At 44.9% G+C, this 27583-nt stretch overlaps 1 protein-coding gene across 1 annotated transcript in view; it reads left to right on the forward strand.

Annotated features, from left to right (window-relative positions):
- WNT9A (Wnt family member 9A) overlaps positions 1-19060 on the forward strand; it is a 49548-nt gene extending 30488 nt beyond the window's left edge. Inside the window, exons 2-4 of the mRNA XM_065744840.1 lie at positions 1719-1978; positions 6439-6701; positions 18539-19060. Of these exons, the coding sequence (XP_065600912.1) occupies positions 1719-1978; positions 6439-6701; positions 18539-19012 (997 nt within the window). The 3' untranslated portion in view covers positions 19013-19060. The remainder of the gene's footprint in view (positions 1-1718; positions 1979-6438; positions 6702-18538) is intronic.
- The last annotated feature ends 8523 nt before the right edge of the window (positions 19061-27583 follow it).

Below are 27583 nucleotides of genomic sequence, written 5' to 3' on the forward strand. Positions count from 1 at the left end.
ATGAGGTCACCAGGGCCAGATGATGTCCCCAGTCCTTGGGCAGTGGTCGAGCCCAAGTGCACACAGTGCAGAGCAAAAATGTGAAGGTTAATATTTGTCAGTGTCTTTATCTTTCTAGGAACAGGTTCTTTTGGAGAACAAACAAACTCTTTTTGGGTGGGGGATTTACATTGGTCACACTATTTTTCTGTGTTACCCACATATCACTTTGACTCTTCATTTTTTTATGTTTTTATCATTGCAGCTTTTTCTTCTTGGAAATCCTGGTACTTTTTTAAAAAAATAACTGAAGGAGAATGTTTTCCTGACCATGTCTTTGTTCTCCTAAAGAAAAAAAACAAAACACCACAACCCCAAACCCACCAAAACCACAAACCACAAACTGACCTTTTTTTTTTTTTTCCTCTTAATTATTTATTTGCTTCTACCCTGGTTTGATGTTAAATCACCTCATTAAATGATCAGGAATACTTGTCAGCTCTACTATGTGTTGCTTGGCTGTGGCTCAGGTCAGTCTTTTGTGCCAGTTGTGTATGGGAGGTTTGGGAATTAAGGCACTGGAGGTGCATGCCTCATGGGAGCCCTCCAGGCAGGATGCGTCCCGTTAATTACAGATAAATCCTCATTGGAAAAGGAACATCAAGCTGCTGTTCTTGAGGATTTTTAACCATTTCCATGGTCACTCAGTGTTTGGTGAAGGTGATGAGTGTGTTCCCCACTTCCGTGCCTGCCACCATGTTTCTCCTGGTGGGTCTTGACCTACGATCACTGCGCACGCCCATCTGCAACGCGTTCCAACAGGTTTTAATTCTGGCTTTAAGCAATTCTTCCTTCCTTTTGGCTGGGGCAACGTGTCTTCAGGTTCTTCAGAAACCTTTCATAGTGATCCCCATTGACTGCGTGGACTGGCACCTGGCCGGATTAGGAAAGAGCCAGCAGAGTGGGATGCAGACAGCCCGGCCAGCAACCCGCTGCTGAGCCCAGCAGATGTTCCTGAAGCCTCACTGCTCCCTGGGGCCGATGCCAGCCTGGTCCTTTTCCAGCAGCTCGTCACTTGACACCGGGAACAGTACTCTGGCTTCTTTTGTTGCACATTTGGAGTCAAGGACCTTGTACAGGGGAGAATAGAAGGACACGTCTTGCTGAATTTCTTCAGGTCGTTTTGTAGGCTCATTCTTCCTTGTTAAAACCTTTTGGCATCGTTGTCTCTCAAAGTGTGTCCTGCCTGCAAGCCTCAGACTGTGGCTGGGGTTTGTGTAGGGATCTCTCCTGTTGTTCTGCTTAGGGTGGAGTGGCTGTACGTGCTCTCTTGGTGTGTCTCTCCCGGGGTCTGGTGGCACAAGTCACCTTCTCTAGCTGGTTCTGGCTCTGCTTGATGCCCTGGAATGACTATTTTCTTATTTAGAGCACAGGAGAGTGGCTGCAGTGTTCTTGCCTTCTTGCTAGTTTCCTGAATTCATGCACTTATGTACCTTCTGTAATATTTTCCCTATTTCAGTTTTAAATTAACTGTCCTTTGGCAATTTTGAGTTTGACAGAGGTGGCGATTGCCAAGGTCTTCCATCCAAACAAACTCCGTGGAGAAAATAAATCCAAGCATTGCTTCTTACCTTCCTGTCGCGCACACACTGCAGAGAGCCTTGCTGTAAAATCTCTCGCAACGCTTCCCAGTGGGTACTCAACTCATTCTCACCCTTTAACCCTCTGCTTCTCTGCAGGCTGACGGGCAACGAACCCCTGACCATCCTCCCTCTGACCTCAGAAATGGAGGAAGCCGCCGTCAAAGCCCACTACAAAGTCTGTGACCGCCTGAAGCTGGAGAAGAAGCAGCGCAGGATGTGCCGGCGGGACCCCGGCGTGGCTGAGACCCTGATGGAGGCCATCAGCATGAGTGCACTGGAGTGCCAGTACCAGTTTCGCTTTGAGCGTTGGAATTGCACCCTGGAGGGCCGCTACCGGGCCAGCTTGCTAAAGAGGGGTGAGTGGGGTGAGGTTTTGCTTGGGTCTGCTGGCATCTCGTACACTGGCGGGCTTCCCTGCCATTTTACACAGTGATCATCCTCGTGCCAGTGGAGAGGGTGGTCACCTCGTCAGAGCTCTGAAAAGAGTTTTGTAGACTCACGTGATGGTTTGGGTTGGAAGGAACCTGAAAGATCATCCAGTTCCAGCCCCTCTGTCCTGGGTTGGGTTCCCCAACACCTGCTCAGGCTGCCCAGCACCCCATCCAAGCTGGCCTTGAGCACCTCCAGGGATGGGATGCCCACACCCTCTCTGGGCAGCAGTGCCAGGGCCTCACCACCCTCTGAGTAAACAATTTCTTCCTAACGTGTAGCCTAAATCTCTCTTATTTTAAGTTAATTCCCCTTTGTCCTATCACTATTAAACCACGGAAAATTTCAGTTTCCCTGCTCCCTTCAAGTTTTGAAAGGCTGCAACAAGGTCTCCCTGGAGCTTTCTCCCAGCTAAACAAGCCCAACCTTTGTGGAAGGTAAAGACAAAGCCAGGCTTAGCTCATCTGTGGAGGTGTACAGCGTGCATTCTGTGGCTGTGATTCATGTGCTCACAGCAAAGGAACCTCTGCCTGCCTCCCGTCACTAGCCATAGCTCCTCTGTGTGGAGGTTGGAGATGTTTGTGCATACATCTGCAGCCAGGAGCTCTGCTTGCTCCTCACTTCTGCTGGAAGTTGAGCTGTTGCTATAGGAGAAGAGATTGAAGTTCCCAAAACTGTCTTTTTTTTTTTTTTTTAATCAATTTATTTTTCCTATTTATTGTGACAATAAAGAAAGAAATTGGGAAAATGCCTTGATAAGGCGATGGAGATGAAAAACTCTTCTGGGCAAACAAGAATTTCTGTGGGGTCATGATGCAAGGCAAGAAACTCAATGCTTCCATGCCCTGTTCTGTTCTACCTGGGGAAAAGCTCCCTGGCTGTGAGCAGAGAGTAGTGCCCATTCTGCTTTCAGCTTAGGTGGAGATGACCAGAAGCTGATGAGGAGCATTAGAGGAGCAGGTGCTGTGTTCTGCCTGTTTCCTTTGCACTGCTTTGTGTAGTGCAGCTTCCCTGCAACCTCACAATAGAACAGAGTCATAGAATGGCTTGGCTTGGAAGTTCCAGTTCTGCCAAAATCCATTTCTTATTACTGGACTGAAGCTAACGATGCAGCAGGCTCGTTTCACAGCAGTCTTCCTTGGAACTGGAGTGCTTCAGTGACTCCCAGAAAGTCCCACCCTCAGCAATTGGACTTAGAGATGCAGAGTCTGACGTGCTCAAAGATGGGATTGGAGCTCTGCAGTGCTCCCTTGTTCCCTAAGAAATGGGAGGGAGGCATTGAGAAGCACTGGGGCTCAACTAATGCACTGTCACCGACGGTGGTGGAAACAAGGAGCGTCCTTATGAAACCCAAGAGGTGCAGCCAGAGCTGCAAGACATTTAAAAATATCTCTGCATGCCAGAGGAGTCCCTGGATTTGTGGTGCCTTGGGAAACTCAAGCACTTTCTCATGCTGACACCTGGAGGCCGCAGCTTGCTCCTTCAGATGTGCCCTCAGTTAGGGGAAGGGGTATTCCAGAGCAGCCTGAAATTTTGCTGCTGGAAAAAAAAAAAAAACCTGCTGAGAACCATCCCACCCCCCTTGTCAGGACCCTATTTAATAAATAGTAGCACTGAGGGTTGCAGAGCTCTGCCTGCTGTCTCATTCTTCCATGCTTTATGCTCTTGCAGCATCTCAGCCTGCCACCAGTGCTGTAAATCCTTCAGGTATTGTTCCCACAGCGCAGCTTGCAGCCCTGTAAATCTTTCTCCTCCTCTCCAGGAGCTGCTGGTTCCTGGTTCAGCACTGCAACGAGCGATACCCCGAGGGCAACGGGGTATGGCTGCGACCCCCAGTGACACAGCTATTCCAATATATCAGCGGGGGAATGTCTTTTTCTTTGTTTTCTCCTCCAGGACTGTTGCAGAGAGGAATATAAAGAATAAATAAATAACACCGACCGCAAATATTTCACTTAAGAAAACTTTCTCCCTCCATTGTTCCTCTCGCACCCCAGCGCAGCCTGGCTGCTGGTTTGCAATTTGGGCTGATGCAGCCCGTTTCTTAAAATAACAGGAGATTGTTCAAGGGACTCGTTATCCTGTTCGGATACTCACAAACAATTTTGGAAATGGCTGAAAGGGGATAGCTGCGGATGGCAGGCTGTCGATGCACCAGAATGCCTGCATTGATTTAAAGCTCATTATCTTGTTACAACATATCTCGGTGCAATCAAATAGTGCACGGCAAGAGATGGCTTTAAATCTGGCCGGAGCCAAATGTCACACGGACTCACTTGAGAGCTGCCTGAGCTGCCTGTGGGCGAGATGATACCCGCGCTGATGGGCTCTGGGCATCTGTGGGCCATTGGTGATGGAGAAGGGGAGGAGGAGAGCTGAGGCTGATGAGGGGATTGGCAGAGGAAAGCCTGGCTCCATGTCAAATTCAGTATGCTGCGTGGTGGCGGGCTTGGTAGCATCGATCTACAGCATTCCTAGCATTTAGCTGGTCAAAGATGAGAGCTGCTGAGGTGGTGTTTTCTGCCCGGGTCCACAAATCCATGTTTTTTTGTGGTTTGAATTAAATAAAGAATTCCCCAACTGCCCTCAGCATCAATTTGTGATGCTGAGGATGTTTCTGGAATGCCGGAGGACGTGGTATAACTTCAAGGAGGAAAACAAATGGAAGAAAAACAAGTCTGCTTTCTCAACCCTAACCACTCTTTTCAGTGTCCCCAGCAAGTGTGGAGTCAATCCTGTTTTATTTCAGCCTTCCTTCCAGAGAGGGAAAGGGTTTCTGCTCTTCTTTTCCAGGTGAGCAGTAGGAGGGTTGGACAATTCCTAACACAGTCTGTTTTGAGCCAAAACAGGACCAAACCTCTTTCTCCAGGACTGGATTTTCACCTTTCTTCTGCTGAAGTTCTACCCTGTGCACCCAGATATGCTATGGGAAGGCAGGCTCTGGGGGTGGGCCAGGATAGTGTCCCATGAGCCCACTTGGACTATCGTGATCCTCCCAAGGACCAGTTCCAAAAATGACCTGGCAGTGTCTCTGCATGTCCTTGGTTGACACACTCGTTTATAGATATATCCACTACTGTCACCATCCACTTGTGTTATTTTTGAGTGGGGGATTTCTTGAGTCAGATCCAAAGCTGTTCTGGAATTGCATCTCAAATATGCAGTCATTTACTGCTTCCATAGACGGAGAATGATCAGCTATAAATACTGGCATGTTTGCTTTTTTATTTCTGTCTTTTATCATTTGTATTGAAATCACGGGCCTCAGTTTACCCACTGGGGGGAGGCAGATGCTGCTCCAAGTGAGCAAAGAGGTGTAAGGAGAGGGTTGTACATGAAAAGTTTGAGGTCCAAATGCTTCTTCAGGTCTGTGAGGGAACTGCCTTGGGTGACAGGCTGATTACTAAGTGCTGTCCAGCCCTTACTTGCCTTTTGTTAACAATTTTGTTGGATCTGATAAAATCCTGGTGATTTTTTTTCTGTGGGGAGGGGGAAGCCCTCATGGATTCTACCTCAGTCATCAGACTGGAAGTCTGTGCTAGGTTCCTTCCATTTGATGGCCCCTTGGCTGTAGTACTGCTGTACCACAATGATGATACCTCCATGCCCTGTCCAGGTCTTGCTCACCTCTTCCTGTTTTCAAGCAGAGAACCTCAATTGTCCCCCTCTGTTCTGCCATTATGAGGCCCCATCTGGAGTGCTTTATCCACGCACAAGGTTCCCAGTACAGGAAGGATGTGGAGCTGTTGGAGCAGGTCTGGAGGGGGGCAAGAAGATGCTCAGTGGGCTGGAGCTCCTTCACCATGAGGAAATGTTGAGGAAATTGGGCTTGGAGACAAGAAGGCTCTGGGGAGACTGTGCTGTGACCTTCCAGTACTTGGAGGAGCTTATAAGCAGAGGAAGGGGAGTGACTTTTCACACAGTCTTATAGCGATAGGACAAGGAGGAGTGGCTTTAAATGCAAAGAAGGGAAATTCGGTTTAGGTGTTAGGAAGAAATTGTTTAATCAGAGGGTGGTGAGGCCCTGTCACTGCTGCTCAGAGAGAGTGTGGATGCACCGTCCCTTGAGGCTTTGAAGTCCAGGTTGGATGGGGCCCTGAGCAGTCTGATCTGGCAGGAAACAACCAGCCCATGTCAGGGGAGGGTTGGAGTAGGGGGCTGGAGCTCGGAGGATCTTTCAGGTCCCTTCCAACCTTAGCCAATCTATGATCCATCATTCCCTGTTCTCTACCACGTCTTCTACCACCAATGGTGTGTAGAGCATGGCATTGCTCGAACCTTCTTATGATTTTCACTCCGATTGTTTTAGTTTCTTGGTTCCTTCTTTTTTTTTTTTTTTAAACCCTTGCTCCAGCCACAATTAAAGCAGCCTTCTCTCTCCCTCCAGGTTTCAAGGAGACAGCCTTCCTCTACGCCATTTCCTCGGCAGGGCTGACACATGCCATGGCCAAGGCATGCAGCGCGGGCCGGATGGAGCGCTGCACCTGCGACGAGGCTCCTGACCTGGAGAACCGCGAGGCCTGGCAGTGGGGTGGCTGTGGTGACAACCTGAAATACAGCAACAAGTTCGTCAAGGAGTTCCTGGGGAGGAAGCCCAACAAGGACTTGCGAGCCAGGGTGGATTTTCACAATAACCTTGTGGGGATGAAGGTGAGTCGTAGAGGTGCGAAGCTTGCACCCGTGGATGGGTGCGAGGTTGTCTGAGTGACAGGACTTAGGGTGCTGTGGGGGATGTGTTGGATGCGGAATGTATGGGGCCTTCCTTCTCCAGGAGGTGTGAAGTCTGATTGGTTCTGTGCCCTGTTTTGATCACTGTGCTTTAAGAGTTGTGCCAAACCGTTGGAGAGATACCAGAGAAAAAGAAAAGGAACTTTCCAGGTCTGGAAAACATGAGATGTAGGGAAAGGCTGCTGACTTTCCACAAGGAGAAGGGGGTGTCAAAAGGGATGGCAAGACAGCTCGTCTGGACTTGTACAAGTTATGACAGGCAGGAAAGGATTTACTCTGCAGCAATGCAGGTGGAGATTGGGAGAAGCTTTCCTTGAAGCAGCATTGCAGATTGTGGATGGCATGCCATCTCCCTAGCCAAGTTTCTTTAAAAATAGGTGCACAAATATTTGGTGGGGAACCAGGGCAGAGCTATTCCTCTCTGATTTCAGTCCTAAAAATCCCTTTAGCCTTCCACCCAGAGATGCTGTGTTTGCAGGTGACAGAACTCAGGCGTCCAGTCTGTTTTGTTTCATTTCTCTCATCCCATCCTTACCCTGGAGGGCTTTCTGCTCTTTTAATGAGGTCTTACCCTGAGTGATGAAAAGGACAAATTGTGTGCTGGCTCATCCCAACAAGAGATGGGAAAGAAAGGGGCTTTCCACCTTCTTCCATCAATTACTTGGATGTACCTAGCCTAGAGCTGCTTGCATATGAAAATCCCTCAGATTGGCCAGCACAGGTGCCTAGGATCAGTGTTTCATTGCACCGACCTCATAGGGGGACATACTGTAAGGCTATAAATAGCCTTCAAGCCTTGTTATTGTCCGTGTGATTGGATGGAGGCTTGGGGCTGGGATGGGGACCTGGGTCTCCAGTTTCCCAGGCAAATGCTGCCCAGCCAGTTGTGCATTCTAGGAATCACCACCCCAGCTCAGTTGTTTCTGTGCATATGCATAAAATGCCATTCCTCACAACAGAGTTGGGGCACTGGAGAATGCTACCAGTGCGTGCTGGCCAGCAAAAAGTCTCCCCCTGTCCTCACCACCAGATGCTCCCAGACAGCACTGAGATCAGGGTTAGAAATATCCTGGATTTACTTGGTGTCTGGCTTTGGCTGACAGCTTTTCTGCCTCTGGATTAAAAGGCTCAGTGCCTCTGAACTCCTGTTGCAGCTCTTTGGCATGTGAAACAGGCTCTGCAGAGTGATGAAATCTGTTTTGATCCTTGTGTTTGATTGTTTCTGAGGGCATATCCTATAAGACAGACTCTTCTGAGTTGGCTGTGTAGAAAATGGAACAGGAGATGGGGAAGGTGGTCTGTGAGGGCTGTGATTTCACTCTGAGGAGAGCTGTGAGATGTCTCTGCTCTACTCCTTTTCCAGATTCACATAATGCAGTCTCACCAGAAAGCACGCAACTGTAGCTTTAGGTGCCATTGGAATGCTTTTGTGAATCCATATGCAGCTGCCCTCCAGCACTGTTGGGAGTGATGTACTCACCCAAGTGCTCTCCATCCCAGTGGAGATGCCCATATGGAGCTGTGACCCGGTCTTGGATTTTGATTAAGTGTATCTATGTGTCAGCTCTGCTCTCCACTCTCCATATGGTGTCAAGCTAAATGCATTCCAAGGATGAGATGAAGGGAGGGGATCTCCCCACGATGCCTCAGCTTTCTTCCTGATCCCACTGGGAGGTAGGTCCCAGAGGAATGGGAGATGTCAGGGAGTCTCTCGCATCCTCTGCCTCCACTTTACTTGGCACAGTCAGGTCTTTGGCAGTGGTTTCTAAGTACTAGTGTAATATCTGCAGCTAAACAGCTGAGTAACAGTTGTGACGGTCGTCCAGACACTGAGAGCCCTCATGGTGATCCAAGTCAAAGACCTTTGCTGCAGGTCAGTGATCCAGCGTTCCTATTTTTGTCCACCCATGCTGGTATTGCTGTCTGACAGCTTTGCCTTGCCTATTTGCAGTGGTGGTTGAAATGATTTCTGCTTACACTCCTAGGGTAATTGTGCCTTAGTGTGGTTGAGAGGCGAGCCAAGCAGCCCACCAGGCTCACAGCAGCACTGTGAAGCCAGGCAGAGAGCAAGGGAATTTCATTTTAAGGAAGAAGCTTTTCTGAGAGTGGTGGTTAATGATCAGGAGAACATACGTCTGTGTAGTCAGGGTATGTGGATCTCAAGCACTGACACAACGTGGTGTTGCTGAGGTGACAATTAGAGATGTTTGAGTTGGAGATGAGGACTCGGGCTGCCTTTGTAGCTGAGAGGTCAAAACCTACAAGAGTTGCTTCAGGTTTCAAAATATGGAAACTGAAGCCTGAGCATTGACCTGCTTGGTGTGGGGGACAGATTGCCTCTGACATTGCTTACATTTGGGTCTGTGTTGTTATCAGATTTAATCTGCTTGCTTCCTTCCAGCCCTGCTCTTCCCTTACACTCCTAGTGCAGCTTTTGTGGGAGTTAGGAGTTGTCCAGCATGCAGTGCTAGGCTGAATTATTGACATTTTCCTTGATAAAGACGCTGAGTTAAATATCAAACTCAACATCTGTCTTCAACTCTTCCTTTCTCTAGTGGAGCTGCCCTTCAGCTGACTGCATTCTTACAGACTTTCCAACTATTGCATATCTGGAGATACGAACTAGTGACTATGAGGGTCTAAACTACTCTGAACTAATCTAATTTGTTTATTTGGGCAATACATCAAATCGTTTTGATTTGATGTGAATCCAAAGCCATACAGAAGAAGTGTAGGTAGCTTTGCTTTGTGCCATTTTGAAACAGTGTCAGTTAAATAAGAAAGCTGGCCTTCCAGCCTCTAACACATGAAGCGTCTCCATGAGCTATGAAAGGATGAATTTGGTCGTTTCGAGCAGGATCTGAGGCACAGAGTGCTTTTTCCCAGGTTATTTAGGAAGCACATGATGGAGCAGGAGACAGAGACAAGCACTACTGAATTTCTGCTCAGCACTCACTGTTTTTCCTCAAACCAAACTGCAGTTTTTATGTCTGTTAGCAGAGCCATACAGGCATGAACTGAAACCTTAGCTGTGCCACAGGCTGTTTCAGATTGTGCTGGGCATGGACAAGGAAACTTTCTTTTCCAGCACTTTCCTACAGGTCTTGCTGCAGTGCCTGCCCACACTGGTGTAGGTACAGTGTATGTATAGAGGTATGTGTGTGTTTGCTGGTGGTGGAGGAATAGCTATCAAAGATATAGCACAAGCTTGGTGGTCTGTCAGTGATTCGTAGCAACATATAATCCTTCTCATCTAATTACTCCCAACCATGACAAATTGTATAAATAGTCCCTTGAGATGCAGAAAAAAAAAAAGGACTTGTGCTTAATAGACTTATTTGGCAACAAACACTATTCCCTCCTGGTCGAGGCAGCAGTTTCTCCATGGTGTCACACTAGCAAACAATTTGCATCTTTCTGGAAGGGTGACATTATCCTATCCCGCCTAGTTTTAGTGTCTCTTGGTAGTAGTTCTCATTTAATTATTATTTTACTTCTGTTTTTAACAACCTTGATGGGCCAGCCATAATTTTGCCACCACCAATGAAATAATCACTGAACATGTTGTGCCCATGATGGCTTACAAAGTTATATGATATGACCTCAAGTGCTAATGAAAGGGCGAGCTTGTCTAGCACAAGGATGAGGTAATTAGACCAAGACTTCTCCAGCCTTCTCTTTATTGAAAAGTAGGAGCTCTGAATAGACCACTTATTAAAAAAGCAATTTCCCTTCCTTTGCAAAATCTACTCTCGCTCATTCAGCTATTCTTTCCGAGAGGTCTTGGGTGGAGAGGATGTGTGCTGGGGGGAGTGGAGTGCATGCATCAAGGGGATGGGGGTGATGGTGGGGAGAGAAGTCAACTGCATTAAAGCTCTGCTGCCAGCAGTGAGGTTTCTTGGTTATATTAAACCAAGCTCAGGCAGCCTTGCTGAGGCTCTCTTCTTCTCTATATCCTCCCCCTCTTCTCCCCCTTGTACACACAAGTGCAGCCCTCTTTTGTAACCCATTAATGAAAAGTTGGAATATTAGAGCACTCAATTAGTTCCACTGGGCTTGAGTAAGTGATGTTTTAATTAAATTTGCCCAGTTTCTCAGCAAAGTATCATTAAACATGACTTTCCAACTCCCTCTCTGGAGCGTTGCTAAGTTTCTTAATCCCAGGAGTGCTGACCTCTTCCAGAGGTATGTCTGGTCAAGCATGTCTTGCAGATCCAAGGGGCACTATTAAAGGCGGCTGCTATTATCCAAGGGAAAAAAAAAATTGTCATGTTCTCATTCCCTTTTTCCTTTATACTTTCAGAAGGAGGGACACAAGCAAGCCTTTGCCCTCAGGACCCTGGAGTCAAGGGTTTAACCAAAGGCTTCTTGGGATCTGAGGGTGTTCAGTACAAAACTATGTGAGGGTAGAAAAGAGGAACAAGAAAATTCCTCCCCCCTCCTCTTTGGGTAATACCTCCCTTAATTTTTATTTTTTTCCCTTCGTGAAGCATCCTTAATTATTTTCACACAGTACTGACCTGTACATTTCGGTCTGCACATTTCAGAAGCATCCTTGTCACCCTTATTACTGCAGGGCTCCAGACTTGTCCTGAGACTTGTTACACCTGCATCTCTGAAACCATGTGGGATGCTCTGCAGAGGTTGTTGGGAAGTGTGTGGACTTTTCTTTGCTGTTGGCTTGCTTGTTTTGGAAGTCCATGCAAGGAATGGCTTTTCCCCTTAGGCAGTGCTGGCAGGGACCTCAAGGGCTGAGCATGCCTCCTGCTCTCTGGAGATAGGCTCTCCATATCAGGTAGATGTTTGCCCTGCTATCATCTGTCTGAGGAACTTCACGAAGTATCACGTAACGTGTTATCAGAGAGCACCACCCTCTTCATTGCTGTATCTCCATTTTACTGAGGGGACATTGAGACCCAGAAAGATTAAGTGACTCACTAAAGGTCACACACAAGCGTAGCAAAGCAGAGTCTGGCACCCTGGTCTCCTGATGCAGAGACAGTGTTTGTAAGCACCTCCAACCTCATCTTGTATGGTTCCCACTGGAAAAGATGATTCCAGTCAACATCCAGAGTTTGTTGAACAGGTACTTTCAATTGTAATCTAGCAGTTTTCCAGTACCATCAAAAATAGTGTGATAATTTCTCGTTTTGTTGAGGCAGATCCAACTGAACATTCTAACACAGCTGACATACTGAAAAAAAAAGTCACAAAATGCATCCTTTATGTAGGTTTTTTTTTTTTCAGGGATGTGTTTGCATTGCAAAATCTAGCATCATGCTTTAAGTGAGGTACAAATCAAAGCTAGCAAATAACCTCTTTGAGGCTGACTCCTAGTTTTGTACGTATGGTGTGATTTGCAGGCCCAGAACCAGTGTTAATTGCTCCAGGTTGTGACAGGTAGGAGCACACAAGCATGCTGTCTGCATTTTCCCCTCCTTCTTGACAGTTGGGTGATCTTGGAGGTCTTTTCCAACCTTGGAGATTCTGTGATTCTTTCAGGTAGAGTTTGGTTCAACCAAAGTCTTTCTAAGGTCTTGGGATCAGCACTCTGGAGGAGTGTGTTTGCTGTGTTCCATAAGCGATGGTAGTTGGTTGTTTATGCCAAACTGCCTCAGCAGGTGAAATAAGAATACAGTAGGGGAAAGAATTACTATACTCAAGTTGAAGTAGGGTTATGTTACTGTATGTTTCTGATGTGCTCGTGTATTAATTGGTATTTCACTGAAATAGGAGTTAGAAGAGTAGTGGTAGGGATGCGAATTCTGAACAAGCAGGCTCAGAAGAAGGGTGTTTGTCAAACAGGATAAAAGGAGAAGGAAGAGGAAGGAAGAAAAAAAAAAGAAAGGAAAAGGGAAAAAAAAATGCTAGCAATCTGTGAAACTCTTACACTTCACCCCATGGGAAGACCAGTGCAAAGTGACAAGTCTTCGAGTGGTCTGGGCACTGTGAAGAAATGGGGATGGTGGCTGTGGTCCAAAACAAACATCAGTATCTGAGCCGAGACAATAACTAATCCTATTTAAATTGAAGGAGGATACGTATGTCCAGGATGGAGGCACCTCAAAGCGCTGTCTTGAAGGGCAAGCTTTTCCCTGGGCTCACTATAACCCCACGGAGCTTCATCAGCTCCCTCCTCTCCCCCAAACCATGGCGAATGGGTTGGAGCCCTGGAGCTGCAGCCCAGCCATGACGTGGCTCTAACCCAGGAATTCCCACGGCCGCGTCCCGGCTTCGCACTGCTGCTGCCCAGACGAGAGTCGTCTGAAAACCACCGCCAGAGCCCCGTGACCCAGCTGGGAATGAATGGCAATCTGTCCTCGGCGTTTCAGCTAAAACACTGAGAAATTGTGTGTTGCAGCATGTCTGAGACCGATCATTACAGGGGCACTTAGTCTGAGCTTCGTAGCAAACCATTGTTGTGAGGAGGGATTACATGTTGCATAGCAATGCTCTGCTGTGATCCCTTTTCCCTATGGCTCTTATAAAGGCATTTGGGCAGGCGGTCCTGTGGTGCTATCTAATTTCCTCAGAGCAACAAGCACCAATAAAGACAGTTCAGTCTTGCTGTATCATAATTGTTTTCCTCATTGTGCTTTTGTCGGTATTTGCTATTCTCACGACGAGATCAATGGGGGTTTTTGTTCCCAAGTCAAACAAACTGATTTGCTTACAGAGCTTTCTTTTCCTCCCAAACTGCCATCCTATTTGTGAGACTACCAGAGCAGGTGGTTGCTCAGAGTGGGAGGACGTAATTTCAATGTGTGATGCTATCCTGTCCCACTGGTTGTATTTATTCAACTTCACTTTCATAGTGGAATATTTCTACAGCATATAACACGATAGGGATTTAAAATGTCCTAGGGTGTTGTTCCTCCTTTCTGAGCTACTGTGACTCTGCTTGTATGTGGTTGCCGTGGTGTTTAAGACAGTGTGTGAAATGTTTTGCACTTTGGATTTAAGCTATGTATGTATTAAGAAGATAGAAGCACGCACAGGGCTGCTCAGCATTGTGTGGATGAAACGTGGTTATTAAATCAGTGATGATGCTGTGTGTCTGCAAGGGAGGCTTGTGTCTCTGTAGGGTGGAGGTAGATCAGGCTCTGGACTGTGTGACTGCCTCACACAGCAAGGAGGAGCTACCTTGATTCTTAGAATCCCTTATGGTTGGAAAAGACCACTTAAGATCATCTCATCCAACCATCAACCCATCACCACCGTGCCCACTAAACCATGTCACTAAGCTTATGTTAGTCTTTTTCTGCCTTCTGCAGCCTAGAATATTTTGGTAGCAAAGGTGAAATTATTGCAGCCTGGAAATCCCTCCAAGTTTGAAAGCATGATGTAGACATTTATCTACCATTGCCCAGATGGGAGCAGTTTCTCCAACGTTGCTGTGAGTGAAATGATGGCATTTCCCAAGGTCGAAGTGTCCTGTAAGTAGGAGCTGGATGTAAGTGTCTCTGACAGGACTGTTCAACAAGAGGAGGAGAGTCTTTGGAAGCTGGGGAATGAGATAGGAAACAGAAGGCCTTTGCCAAGATTCATTTTGGCTGGTGGGTGGCGAGGGGCCTGTAGGCAGCAGTTCTCCATCACATGTCGCCTTGAGGAGCTGCATTGTGACTGACAGCAGCAGAGGAGGCAATGTGGGGAAGATATTTTTCTAAGATTTTCACTATAACTGCCTCGTAACATTCTTGAGCTGTTCCCTGCCCTTCATGGAGAAGCTTTATGGGATGATTGGGATGCACTACGCTTGCAGAGTGGCGGTATGAAAATCCACATGCTGGATTTTGTGAGCTGGTGCATTCATAAGAATAGAGACAATGAAAACTTTTTATACTTGGGTCCATCAGTGCACGACACCCAACTTCTTCCAGCCACTAGTCAACAAGGAGCTAGAAGTGGGCCAGGAAAAACAGAACAATGGACTGATTCATTAGGGGATTTGTTCATCACTGTTTAAGTCCAAAGAGTTTCCTAAATATATGCACGTAGTAAAATTTGAGATGCCCTGGTAGATATATCTGGAGAGGCAGCTGGTGGTGAAGTACAACGTTTTACAGTGCTTAAAGTAATAGTAGATGCAAAATTTTAGACACCTGAATGTACCCTGAGGATGAGATTCTGCTCACACATTCTCATACCTGAATTTATGTGAATTTCTGTGAAGAATTTATCTTTCCTTGAGAGCAGGGTTCCAAAGCTCCTGTTAGTGAGCAGAGATGTGGTCAGCACAGCTGTGAGAACCTGGGGAGCTGTTCAGCTGAGCACATAAAGGTGTCTGCTGCCTTTTAGGCTGCCCTGCCTGCCTTGGCTCCGGTGGATCAGGTGGGAGTTCAGAGATGTTTCTCAAATGTAGGCCAGATGTCTGCCTTGGTCAGGTGAGCCCTGGCTGGGTGTTGTGATTCAAGTGCCTAAACTTGACATGCCTATTTCTACTTGAAGGTCTCAGGCCATCTGCTAGCTGCTGATCCATTAGGGTGTAGATTTCCAACACATGTCGTGCCATATGTGCCAGCCCCATGTGGGTGTGGGTACCTGTTGGTACTCGTACCTTGAATACCAGCTCTCCCACTGAGCTTTGGAGAGGTGTCTCCTGACAAGAATAATGCCATGTTCAAGTTCCCACCCTTTATTTTGTGTCTGTGCCTTGTTCAACCAGCTCTAAATCCAGCCAAAGGCTGCAGGTACCAGCTGAGCCAAGTCATCTTGGTTGCTTGCTTTCCCATCTCTAACAGTTTGTCTCCTTTTCCAGGTGGAGCAGATGCACATGGGTGCTGGGGGTGGTGAGAGGGTTGAGAAAAGCCTGAACAGATGAATGAGGGCAGTGTGTAGCTTTTCTGCAAGTATCTCAGCAATGTTGCCCAGTTTGCTGATGGCTTGGGCGTGAAATCAGGTATAGGAGCTTTGTTTCACATGATCTCAGCTCTCACTTCTGGACAACCAGTGTGATGTGACTTTATATGAGGAAAAACATGGGTGAGGATTGCTGTATTTTTTTTTTCTTGGTGTTGAAATGTGTTCTGTATGCTCTTGTCTAACATTGTGGGATTTCTTGCAGAGTTGGCTAGACTCTTTGGCACGCAGAGCGTGACAAGCCCCTAACCAAGCGGGCCCAGCTGAGTACTATAAGCAGTAACACATCTCTCTCTGTAACCCATCACTTGTTTGAATGCTACTGTGTATTATTGGATTGCATTTGGAAAGGTCTTGGCTGTCACGGGAATGAAGTGTGACCATTGGCCAGGCTTTGCTGAAGGCCGTATTATGCATAGTGTCTTTCTAAAAATGTCTCTGGATTGGGCCAGACCCCAGCTCTGAGTCCATGACCTATTGCACATTTGTACATGGTGCTCAGTAGGACTCATGTAGCCAAACAGTTAAGAACCGGATGGTCAGGAAATGGACTGGAGCCAGTCCTCTGCTGTCATGAGGCCATAATGTAGCCAGATGCCATAATGGGCAGAGATTTTCCTTTTTAGAAAACATAGATGCCCCAGTGAAAGGCATTTCTCAGCAGTACCTCAACAGGAGGCAGCTCTATAAAACAGTCTCTGTTCTAGCTGGCTATTTTAAGGGGTGGTTATACTTCACCCATTTAAAGACAAAATGTAAATGATTTTGGTGGGAGGAATTTAAATATCTGTTTATAATCTTTGGGCAAAATGCAGGTTATCTGTGACAGTCCAAACCTGTCTGCTTTCATGCTGCCCTTGGACTAGTCCCAGGAGCAAACCCTTCTCTGGGGAAGGTGCAGGAGAGCATTCATGGTATAATCCATGTTGGAAGTGACCCATAACCACTGTTGAGTCCAACATCATCCTGATGCCATTTAGAAGAAGGTGGATGTGCTGTTGAGCCATGAAGTATCTTTACTGCAGCCTGATTTGGAAAGGGTACTTTCTTAGCATCATTTGGCTTATGGACGTAGGGTGTTCTATGGCATCTGTGGAGCTGGTGCCATCTCTCTCTGAGCTGAGTAATGAATGAATAACTCTTTGCATTCATCTCTTCCCTTCCTGATACTGTGCCTACTTCCCATGCCGCTGCTTCTGTTGAAAATAACCAATTTCCCTCCTCTCCCTTCCACATGCCATAGTTCCACACGTTCCTGCTTTTGTGTTTATGCTTTCTGCTTGCTCTGTGCGAGGTGTCCCCACACAAGATCTAAGCATCTTCCTATATGTAGAATGATTTGCTTATGTTTTGGAAGCAAGTCACATGAGTTTAGTGAACATATTATTTCCCTCCTATAGAGATCTGTGAGATAAGCCTTATTTGTTGCAACATCACCCACAGAGAGGATTTGAATAATAAAAAAAAGCTAAAAAAAATACAACATAAAAACATATTAAGGGTGAACTTGAAACTAAGCCTTCTCCTTAATAGTTGCTGTCGAGAGGTACGAGCAGACAGAGTTCAATGTAACAGTGCTGGTATGGAAGGTCCACTTCATTTTCCAGAGATTTAATTCTTTTCCTTTCCTTTTCTCCACTGTGAGTTTGAAGACCTCAGTTCTAAGTACTTTGATTCTTTTTTTTTTAATTTTAGTATTTTAATTTTATTTCATTTCATTTCATTTTGTTTCATTTCATTTCATTTATGATTGATGGATGTAGGACAGCTCCTGTGTACTCAGGAGCGGGTAGATGGTACAACCTTTAGTGCATGAGGTGTGTTCTCATAGCCAGGACTGAAAATTTAACACCCCCTTACCTCTCTGCAGGATGTTTGCCTCTCATTCTTTGTGGAAATTGTGCAGAATTGAAAACTCTGTTCCCCCTGCTCTCCCTGAGGCCACCAGTGCTGTCATAGTCCTTGCTGGGACTACATATGGGAACTCAGCACTGCAAACTTAGATTTTACATTTTCCTTTTGAAAATGACTGTATGAGAAGCCAGATTCCTCTTCCAAGCAGCTACATGAAAGCCTTTCTTGGGGGCAAAGTGAACTGAGTGGGATGCTATGCCTTGTTTCTGCTGGAAACAGCACGGTTGAAGTGCATTTCCACTGAGCCTGCAGTGCTAATTTGGAGCCACATGGGTTTAAGGTGGTAATATTGTACACACAGTGCACTCACCTTCTGCAGCATGTGCCGTTGCCTCCCTGTGGGGATTCCAGCAGCACTCTCATCCTTCTCTCTGTGAAGCTAACTCACTATTGCTACAGCTTGTTCTTATTAAAATGTATAAGTAGGCATTAAGATATGTATTTATCTCTGGCTGTGTAAGATGAGTGTCAGTACTGAACAGTTTTTTAAGGCTTTACTAGTATCACTAACTATCCATGTAAAGCAATGGGAGGTGGTGGAGTGGCTGTCCCTGGCAGTGTTCAAAGGCATCTGGATGAGGAGCTACAAGATATGGTTTGGTAGCTTGTGGTAGCAATGGTAATGGGTGGACGGGTGGACTTAGGTGATCTTGAAGGTCCTTTCCAACCTATGATTCTAATAGGTTCATAGGTTCATAAGGTTGGAAAGGACCTACAAGATCATCTAATCCAACCATCCTCCTATCACTATCCCTACCCAACTACTAAATCAAATCCCTAATGTCCTGTCAGGTGTCATTTCTTGAAACTGAGACCCTTCACAAGACTGCTGAATGTTTTCTGTCTTCTTCCAATGGATGGTTTTTGTGTTGTTATCAGCTCTATGTTCCAGAAGTGCTCTTCTAACAGATGGTTTTTGTTTTTGCTCTATGCCTTGATTTCTTCCCCCATAACTGATTTTCTTTTGGGGATGTGTGTGTCTGCAGGTCATCAAAGCTGGTGTGGAGACAACCTGTAAGTGTCACGGTGTGTCTGGGTCCTGCACCGTCCGAACGTGCTGGAGGCAGCTTTCTCCATTCCACGAAATAGGGAAGCAGCTGAAGCAGAAGTACGAGACCTCGCTCAAAGTGGGCAGCACTACCAACGAGGCCACGGGGGAAGGAGACATTTCCCCACCCAAGAAATCCATCCCTGGTCACAGTGATCAAATCCCAAGGACTACGGATCTTGTCTACATTGACGATTCCCCAAGCTTTTGTCTGATGAGCAGATACTCACCTGGGACTTCGGGAAGGAAATGTTACAAAGACAAGAACTGTGACAGCATCTGCTGCGGGCGAGGGCACAATACGCAGAGCCGGGTGGTCACTCGGCCGTGCCAGTGCCAGGTCCGTTGGTGCTGCTATGTGGAATGCAAGCAATGCACCCAGAGAGAGGAGGTTTACACCTGTAAAGACTGACACATCTTATGCCCGATGGCAACCCACATCGGCGGGCGATCACGATCTATGAGAACTACATATGGAGACAAACAGGGTTTGATTGACCTTCTGGGATCTGAAAGCTATGTTGAGACATAAGCACTTTGTAGGGTACAGGTGACCCAGCTGTGTTGCTGTTTTGTTTTTGTTTTGTTTTTCCTGTAGACTGAATTTTAATGAGGTCCAACCATGTGGAAATAAGTGCCTGTCACACTGGGGCTAGACACCAGTTGACCTTTACCTTCATCGTCCACGCAGTTTGATGGATCATTTCTCCTTGGAACATCATGATTGTCTCATCAATCCTCCGTGAACTTCCGGGGCTGATATATTCTCTCTGGAATAATTAATCTATGTTACTTTATTCCTGAAGCTTACCCAACATCTTAGAGAGCTGAACAGATAAAAGAAAAAAAAAAAAGATCTTTCTGCTTTAAGTTCAGTGATATGAGAAGTGGTCTTTTTCCCTTCTTCTAAAACTGAGAAGTGTGGGGTAAGTGAAAACAGCCCTGGTTGTTCCTCTGGTGAAATTTCTGCACATCGAGCAATCGAGGCTCTGACAAAGAGATCCACTTGGATGGTAAGCCTTTTAATGACAGCTCCGTATCCACATGCTTTGATCACTAAATACAGCTCCAAAAATGTCGGGTCCACCATGTTACAGATGGCAATATATCCAAGAAAGAGGTTGGGAAGACATTATAAAACCAGATGTGCCTGTCCCCTTCAGTCGTGTCATTATTATTTTTTTTCATACAGTTTCTTCAAATGCAGTTCCTTCAGCACTATCACTGTCTTAATTTTTATTTAAAAAACAAACAAACAAACCACTAGATAATTTTATTTTCCCTTTGTGCATGACGTTTTTCTCTCCTCTTCCCACCTCTTAATGATCGAATTCACCCTGTGGAAATTGCTTCAGAAGTCTAAACTGGAACTTTCTAGACTTATGTCAGCTGAATTTGGACGTGTTTTTGAGGAGGACAAGAGAAATTCCAGTGCATCTTGGGACGCAGCAATGGCTTGCATTGCATAGCAGCTGTTTTGGACTGGATTGGACCTTTGGAGGATTTGACTTTTCTTTTCCTAGGTCATCATTCCATTTACTCTAAACTATGGCAGTGGTACATGACACAAGCTGTATGTAGTAAACCCTATGACCTTAAGATATTTTTTTAACCACTAGATTGAGAACTGTATTTTAAAAATACAGTTGCTAAATGGTAACCAACTTTTGGATTTGGAACATCTTATCGACGCAAAGACAACCTAGCAAGTGGCCAGAGAAGCCAGAAGTCAACTGCAGAGGTAGATAGCTCTGATGCTGTGAAATAGATGACAATCTTCAGCATTTCTTTTTCCCTTGGAAGGGGATATTTTCAATCCAGGACTTGATGCGATAAAATCCATTAGTCATATAAAAGTGCTTCTGGGATTGGAAGAGGCCGGTGAATGCCTCAACAGAGCTTTCTGAGGAAACACTGGAGAGCAGAGGGCATTGTATTCTATTTTTATATCAGCTTTTGATTGTCCAGTAGTAGCAATTTCCACCCATTTTGTACTGACCATTGATCTGGTTCTCAAAAGAGGAAAGCTGGCTGGAGTTTTTCAAGCAGTGGTAGAGGTTGGCCAAGAAAAAAGAGAGCAGTTTTTCAAGATGGACCATTATTTTTCAAGGCATTGTGTTTGTTTTTTGTGGGTTTTTTTTTATTTTATTTTGTTTAGGTTTTTTTTTCTTTCCCCAAACAGTAGCCACTAATATTTAAGCTGTTTATGTGCATCTACTGGGAGAAAAAAAAGATATTTTTTTCTTGGTAACAGATAACTCCAGCCCAACCTGACTTATTGACATCAGATCTAGAGACAGGGGACTCAGGAGGACAGGAGGTAACTTTTAATAGTGCTATGGTCCTGCAAAGTAAGGCATACTGGCTCTTTTTTGATATTTGTTTATTTGCTGTACAGATCTGGAGATTGAGGTAGTGCTGTAGTGCTGTAGAAGGAGTAATCCCCCCAAGTAGTGCACACACAGTATTTGTCCCTTCCACCATGGCAGATGGACAGTGGAGCATCTGACACAGGGCTTTTGCAGGAAGGTCTCACGGCTTCTGGGAGATGTGCCTCTTTGAAAGTCACTCACAAGCAGTTTATCTAATGGTTTAAAAAATAAACTGACTAGAAACCTATTATTCGGTGTCTGCATGTGAGTATGTGTGTACATGCATGCAGACACGTAAATATATATATATAAATATTGAGCAAACATTTATTTATTTTAAAGCCCTTCAGAAGGACCTTCTTATGATGGTTTCAATGTGGTATTATGTTAAATTCTTTCTCCTTCTTTCTTTCTCTCTGTCACACACACGTGCAAATGTGCTAACTCTTTGTTCCGTGTGTGTGTGTGTGTGTGTGTGTGTGTGTGTGTGCGTGTGTGTGCGTGTGTGTGCTAGAATAGCTTTTCCCCTCCTAAGTAAGGCTGGATCCAAACCTGTCAAAACATGAGGGTTTTTGGATCTGAATTACTATTTCTGGCCCAGTTCTTTCTTTTTAGATATTTGTTCTTCGTGAAAGAATGGGCCACAATTTATGTGCATTATTATTAATTATTATTATTATTGTTATTGTTATATTTAAACCGTGGGCCTCATTTTCCTTCTTTTCACTGGTGTCTCTGTCTCCGTTGACCTCGCTGGAGTAACTCCAAATTGCACTGGTGTGAGAGGAGAATGAGTCCCTAGATGCAGAAGAGAGGGCAGAGCTGGCGTGGATATCATTGTAGAGAAAATGCCTGTGTCATTGGGGTAGGGTAGCTTGGTGTGTTTGAGGAGAGAGAGATGGGTGGGCAATGGGTGGGCAATGAGCAGGCTGCCAAATCTAGGCTAGAAGAACGAGGCAAAGAGTGAATGAACTACTGAGTGAAAGAGCTCTTCTGTGTATTATAACTCACGCACTGAAGCCTGGATGCTTTCTGTAAGTATTTAAAAAAAAAGAAAAAAAAAAGAAAAAAAAAGCTAAAATCAAAGCATACAAACAAATTAAAAAAAAAAAGCATAAAAAACCCCCAAACACAAAAAACAAATTGTATTTATGTTAATGTGGATATATTACTTGCCTGTTCTATACTGTAAATAGCAAGGTTTATCCTCCTGTGGTTAAATATATATATATATATATATAAATAACTAAATAGTAGCGAGGCACATGTGTTAAATGTATAGGCAGTGTATAAAATGTACTAACACTCTGAAATCAGGAGAACTTGTCTTCTTGGCCTTTTGACCTAGGGTGGTAAAACATATGTGGGTTATTTCTCTTCTCCCCTCACCTTGTTGCGTGTGTTTCTTGGGTGGCGTGGGGAGACACTTAACTCCAGCATTTTCCAATGTTTTCCTTATCTTTGAAGAAAGAAACTGGGGGAAAAGCCTCATTTTGGAAGAATCCAATGGAGCCTTAGTAGCACTGAAGTGTGTCAAAGCTGGAAGGAATGTTGGTAAACCCACTCAAAACTCTCTTGAGATTTTAGTCTGGGTTTTCTGCTGGTCAGGGCTGTTTTGGAACTGAATTGAGGCTGTGTAGGAGCATCTGCTTGTGCTGTTCAGTATGCATATTCAGAAAACCCAATGTAGGAAACCCTGAAGACCTCTGTCAGGCACTGACTGGTGTCCTTTGGGTTATAGCTGTTTCAAATTGGATTATTCCAGAGAGGTGAATTCCACCCCCACACCACTGGATTTCCAGTGCAATTCAATGAAATCACTCATATTTGTAGAACTACTATAGAAGTCGATTTGGGCCCAGAGCCTTTCATGGTGTCACTTCATAAATACAAAACAAAACCAAAAATAAGTGCAAGAGCAACTTTTTCTCCACTTCCCCCTGCTCTGCCCCCAAGAAACGGATTTTTGCAGCAGATATAACTGGAGAAGGATGGATGGGTGTAGGGAAGGCCTATGGCTTCTGATCTCCTTTCACCTCCTGTCCCCCAGAAGTATCAGAGTGTTGGTTCTCCTAAGCTGATCCAGCAAGACTTGCAAGATCAGTTTTGGGGTGGGGGAGGGGTGCAACCATTATTTATACAACTTTTTTTTTATTATTATTATTATTTTTTAAAGAGAAGTTAGCTGATGGAAGAATATTTTTATTGAATAGTGCATTTAGTTATGTCAGAAATATAAAAATATATATATATATAATATTTTTGTAAACAAGGCAAACTGAAAATGTTTGCTGTTTTATATTAGAATTTTCTATTAAAAGAAATAAAAAAAAAAACAACCCCACACAAATAATTGTTGCACCCGTCATCTGTTTTTTAACAAGCTTCTATTCTGTGTGACTGACTCATATACACCGACGTGGAGATGTGCAAAACAAATCCTCAGCGTTACATTCTCATTGTCTTACAGCTCCTAAAAGACTCCATGGTGAAATGAGAAGGAGATTTTTCTTTATGGACATTGAAAATGAATTATGGACATGAACATGATCGATACCTTGCAATTAAAACACCAAAAAAAATAAAAATAAACACCCAAAATCTGCCCCTGAAATCTCAAGCTTATGATTTTCAGTTGTGCTTACAGGTCTTGGCATAGCTTTGGAGGGAGGAAATCCCAAACCTATTTTCAATAACTAAACATTTGCCATTGATCTCAGTTGATGTGGGAAGAATGAATTCTACAGAGGTAGCTGGAAAGAAAACACCTGAGTGCATGGGAAGCTTAAAAGGAGAGGACCAAATTCAAGGCTTGATCTAACAGAAGCAATTTGCATCAATTTGAATGTAAAGCTGGGGAGCTGGAGCAGTTCAGGAAGCCTGCTGTTCAACTTTGGAAGCCAGGGATGAGCTATGGAGCATCTGTTTTCCAGAGAACTGGTTTGGAGATCCAGGCAGTGGAGAAACAATTTCGGAGGATTATTCATGGTTGGCCAGCTCGTCTGCCTTCCTTCAGCCCAGGTCTTGAATTTCTTTGTTAATCGTTTTTCAGCTGCCCTTCTCTAGCCAACATACGTGAAGAAATAAGGTTGGTTTGGCCCTAGTAGGGTTGGGTGAGAATCCAGATGAAGGGACAGATTTCTCAAGGGTACTTTCATGCTGTAGATGCTCCTTAAGGTAATTTTCTGGCAGATTATAGTGCCTGTGAAAAATTCCTCAGTTGCTGCTGCAGTAAAATTATATCTATACTGTACTTGCTAAAACAGGTGCAGCAAAGCTCTGCGTTCCCAGTCTTTTCAGTTCTGCAGGCACATCTGGTGGGGATAGTCTGGCTTCCAGGGCTGGCTTGTCCCAGCCATTGTTTTTAAGGATGCTAACTAGGTGACGACTTCTGGAGACCAGTATTTTCCTGCAAAATGAATAATGCATTTTATGACCATTACTGTCTGTATATCTCAAAGGAGGCTCAATATGGCAAAGGATTCAGGGCTGCTGAAGTCTGGTCATTGCTAAAGCAGTCTAGCTTAGGGCTATAAATATTGTTAATGATAATATTTTCAATTCCATTGCTACTAATAAGGCTGGATTTGACCAAACTATTTACAGATTCCAGGACAGAAGATATGTCTAAACAAAAAGCAGCAACTCTCTAGTGTTTGTGGGGGGGAGGAAAAGGCAATGGGTATTGCAAACACATTTTAGCTCTGGCATCATGGCAGGTTTCCTGTAACTATTTTTCTTCACAGCCAGTGAGTGAGGACAGTGACAGTGAAGACCATAAATGATTCAGACGCATGAAAATTCAGCAGGCTAGCAGGGGAGGTATCTGAACAAGATGACTTGTCAGTTGCTGTGGAGTGTTTTCAGCAATGGGCAAACCCCTGCTCGTCAGCATGTGACAAAGGGACTCGATGGGACACCCTCACCAAGTTTTCCTGTTCATCTTGGGCTTGCTCAGGAAAGTCAGGAGAGGTGCTGTCACTCTTGGTGTAGTGGGAAGTTTGCAAACGGCCTGGAATAATCCCCCTTTAGTGAAGGAGATTGTTAAAAGCTTGCTTGCCCAGGCTCTGTCTGCAGTCCTTGTAGGCAGCTGTAGAAGGTGTTTTGACCAATGTGCCAGTTTCTGGAGATAAAATGTAGACACCCAGGTAAGAGTTGTGGAGGTGAATTCAGGACTAAGCAAGGAAAGTGTGGAAAACCCTGCTAAGCTCCCCTTAAGCATGAACCCATTTGAAAGAGCAATTGCCAAATCAGACAGGAATTTTGCCTTGTTCCACCCCACCCCAGTCTCCAACAGTGACCTTTGAGGCTTGAATGTAAAGTCCAGGATTTGTTTTGCACACTTGGGATGGTATTTCCTTTTAAAGGGAGGTGGGAATACTAACATGAAGGATTAGTATTTTTCTTTTTTTTTTTTCCATTGTCTTATGGGAGCCTAAGTTATTTTTCTCTACCTCATATGTACAGCTTGTAGGTATAAATCTGATTCTGAGTGACTGTTAAGAATGTATTTAAGTTATTTAACATCTTTGTATAACAAAAAAAGCCAGAACAAATGAAACAATAAATGTATTTTAAATTATAATTGAAGTGTGCTCCTCTTTCTTCACACTTGTTGAAAATGATCTCGTTTCTGTGGTTGTGAGAGCACCTGTGCCTCTTTCAGCATTATTCATATCCCCTTGTCTTGGAGACAACCCAAGGGCTAATGCAAGCCTTGAAATGCTGGAAAGTTTAGCAGAGAGGCAAGAGTGATGCCCTAGAGTGTGGGAAGATGTATTTCCAGCATGAGGTCCAGTATGCTTTGGAAAAAAATTAAATGTTCGCTGTTCTTGGTTGAGTAGTGAACGTCCTCATTGATTTGATCACATTGTGGTCTGCCCCTCCTCAAAAGCCCTAAAGCTTTCAGGGGAAGGAGCGCTCATGCTCTTCATAGGAGGAGGTGTTCTCCTTTTCTCTAAGGAAAACAGGTCCAGCCTTGGGGACAATGAACCCTTGGCAAGTGAGCTGTGAAGTCTCTCCATCTTGGGTCTTTGATGTTGGCTTCCAATGAAAGCCAGCATAGTACCTTACACTTGAAAATATAATTGTCCTCATAATATCACTGTAGTGCCTCTGTCTCTATTTTGAATGATGATGGAGTGACCTGTATGTAGCAAGGACGAAATCCTGTGCTTCTTTCTTTCCCAGCTCAGATCTTCTACCCTGTGTCAATCACCTCACATAGTATGAGCTGATTCAGAACTGCTACAGACTGGACCAGGTGTGTTCCAGTGCTTTGACCAATGCAATGTTAAACCAACTCAGGAGATTGGTGATCGTCTTAGTCCCCATGTTTAGCTGGAGAAGTCATGATAGCTTGGCAGAATATCACTACCATGTTGTGACTGCAAAGGTGCTCTGAGTGAGTGAGTGTTGGATAGGAGCTCAGAACAGGGAGGACACTTTCAAATTAGTCTGCCTGAATGACAGCATGCACCAAAAAAAAAACAAAGATTGTTACTGGAGTCTACATATTGTATGGCCACTCAAATGTCTTTTTCCTCAAAAAAGTTTCCTGCATCTATTTCATAAATAAAATTCATTTCAGTTCAGAGCAGCTTTAATTATCCAGAACCTGTTAATGTTCATTTGTTCATCTCACAACCTACTAATGACTTCAACGTCTGTGATTTGGGTTTGCAAAGCCTCTGAGAAACAACACTGTGCCCATACGTACATGCGTGCCATGAGATACTGTTTTCTTGTGCCACGGATGTGATATTTTTTCATGAGGATGAGGAGGAAGATGAGCAGTTAGCCAGTAGCCGCTTGGGACCTAACTGATCATGCAAGCTGTCTGAAAACAAACCAAGTAACAACAACAGAACCGACCCCAAACCAACTCTGGAGTAGACCACAAGTGTGGCTGAGGTTTTGTTCACACAATCACAGAATTGTAGGGGTTGGGAGGGACCTCTAGAGATCATCGAGTCCAATCCCCCTTCCAAAGTAGCTCCCTAGCCCACGTTGCACAGGTAGGCATCCAGGTGGGTCTTGAATGTCTTCAGAGAAGGAGACTCCACCACCTCTCTAATCAGAGAGAGTAGGTAAAGGACTGTGAAGCAAGAAGCTATTTAGCTTACTGGGCTACAAATGAGGCAGGCAACGAGGCACGAACTCTCCTGTCACCTCCCTCAGCACTCAAGTAACCATGTTAACTCAAAGCGTCTTCGTGGAGTGGGGTAAAAAAATAAAAAAGCATGTAACTTGTGATAGCAGTTCAGGTGGCAGGAGGTGACTTCCTACCCTGCAGCAACTTAATGTGGCCAGGTACTCATTCTCATAGGTTTGGCACTCTGCTGGGGCAGCTAAATGTGGTCCAGATGGTTCAAACAAGCAGAAGGCCAACTCAAGTAGTTGGGCAACTTAAAAAAGGGCTACGGTGCCATTGGAGGTGCACTGGAGGACCTTGAAAACTGTAGATTGTGTCTCCAAAGTGCTTCCTAAAGTCTGAGCTGGTTACCCAATTCTCTCTTTCCTGTATATGCACAAATCCTTGCATTTATTTTACATACATTTTACTGATCTCATTTTCTGTAGTGATGCAGCACACAATCCTTCAATCACAC

This window comes from Cyrtonyx montezumae, unplaced genomic scaffold, assembly GCF_038088225.1.
Source record: "Cyrtonyx montezumae isolate F1298 unplaced genomic scaffold, pur_monq_1.0 scaffold_32, whole genome shotgun sequence".
Classification (NCBI taxonomy): domain Eukaryota; kingdom Metazoa; phylum Chordata; class Aves; order Galliformes; family Odontophoridae; genus Cyrtonyx; species Cyrtonyx montezumae.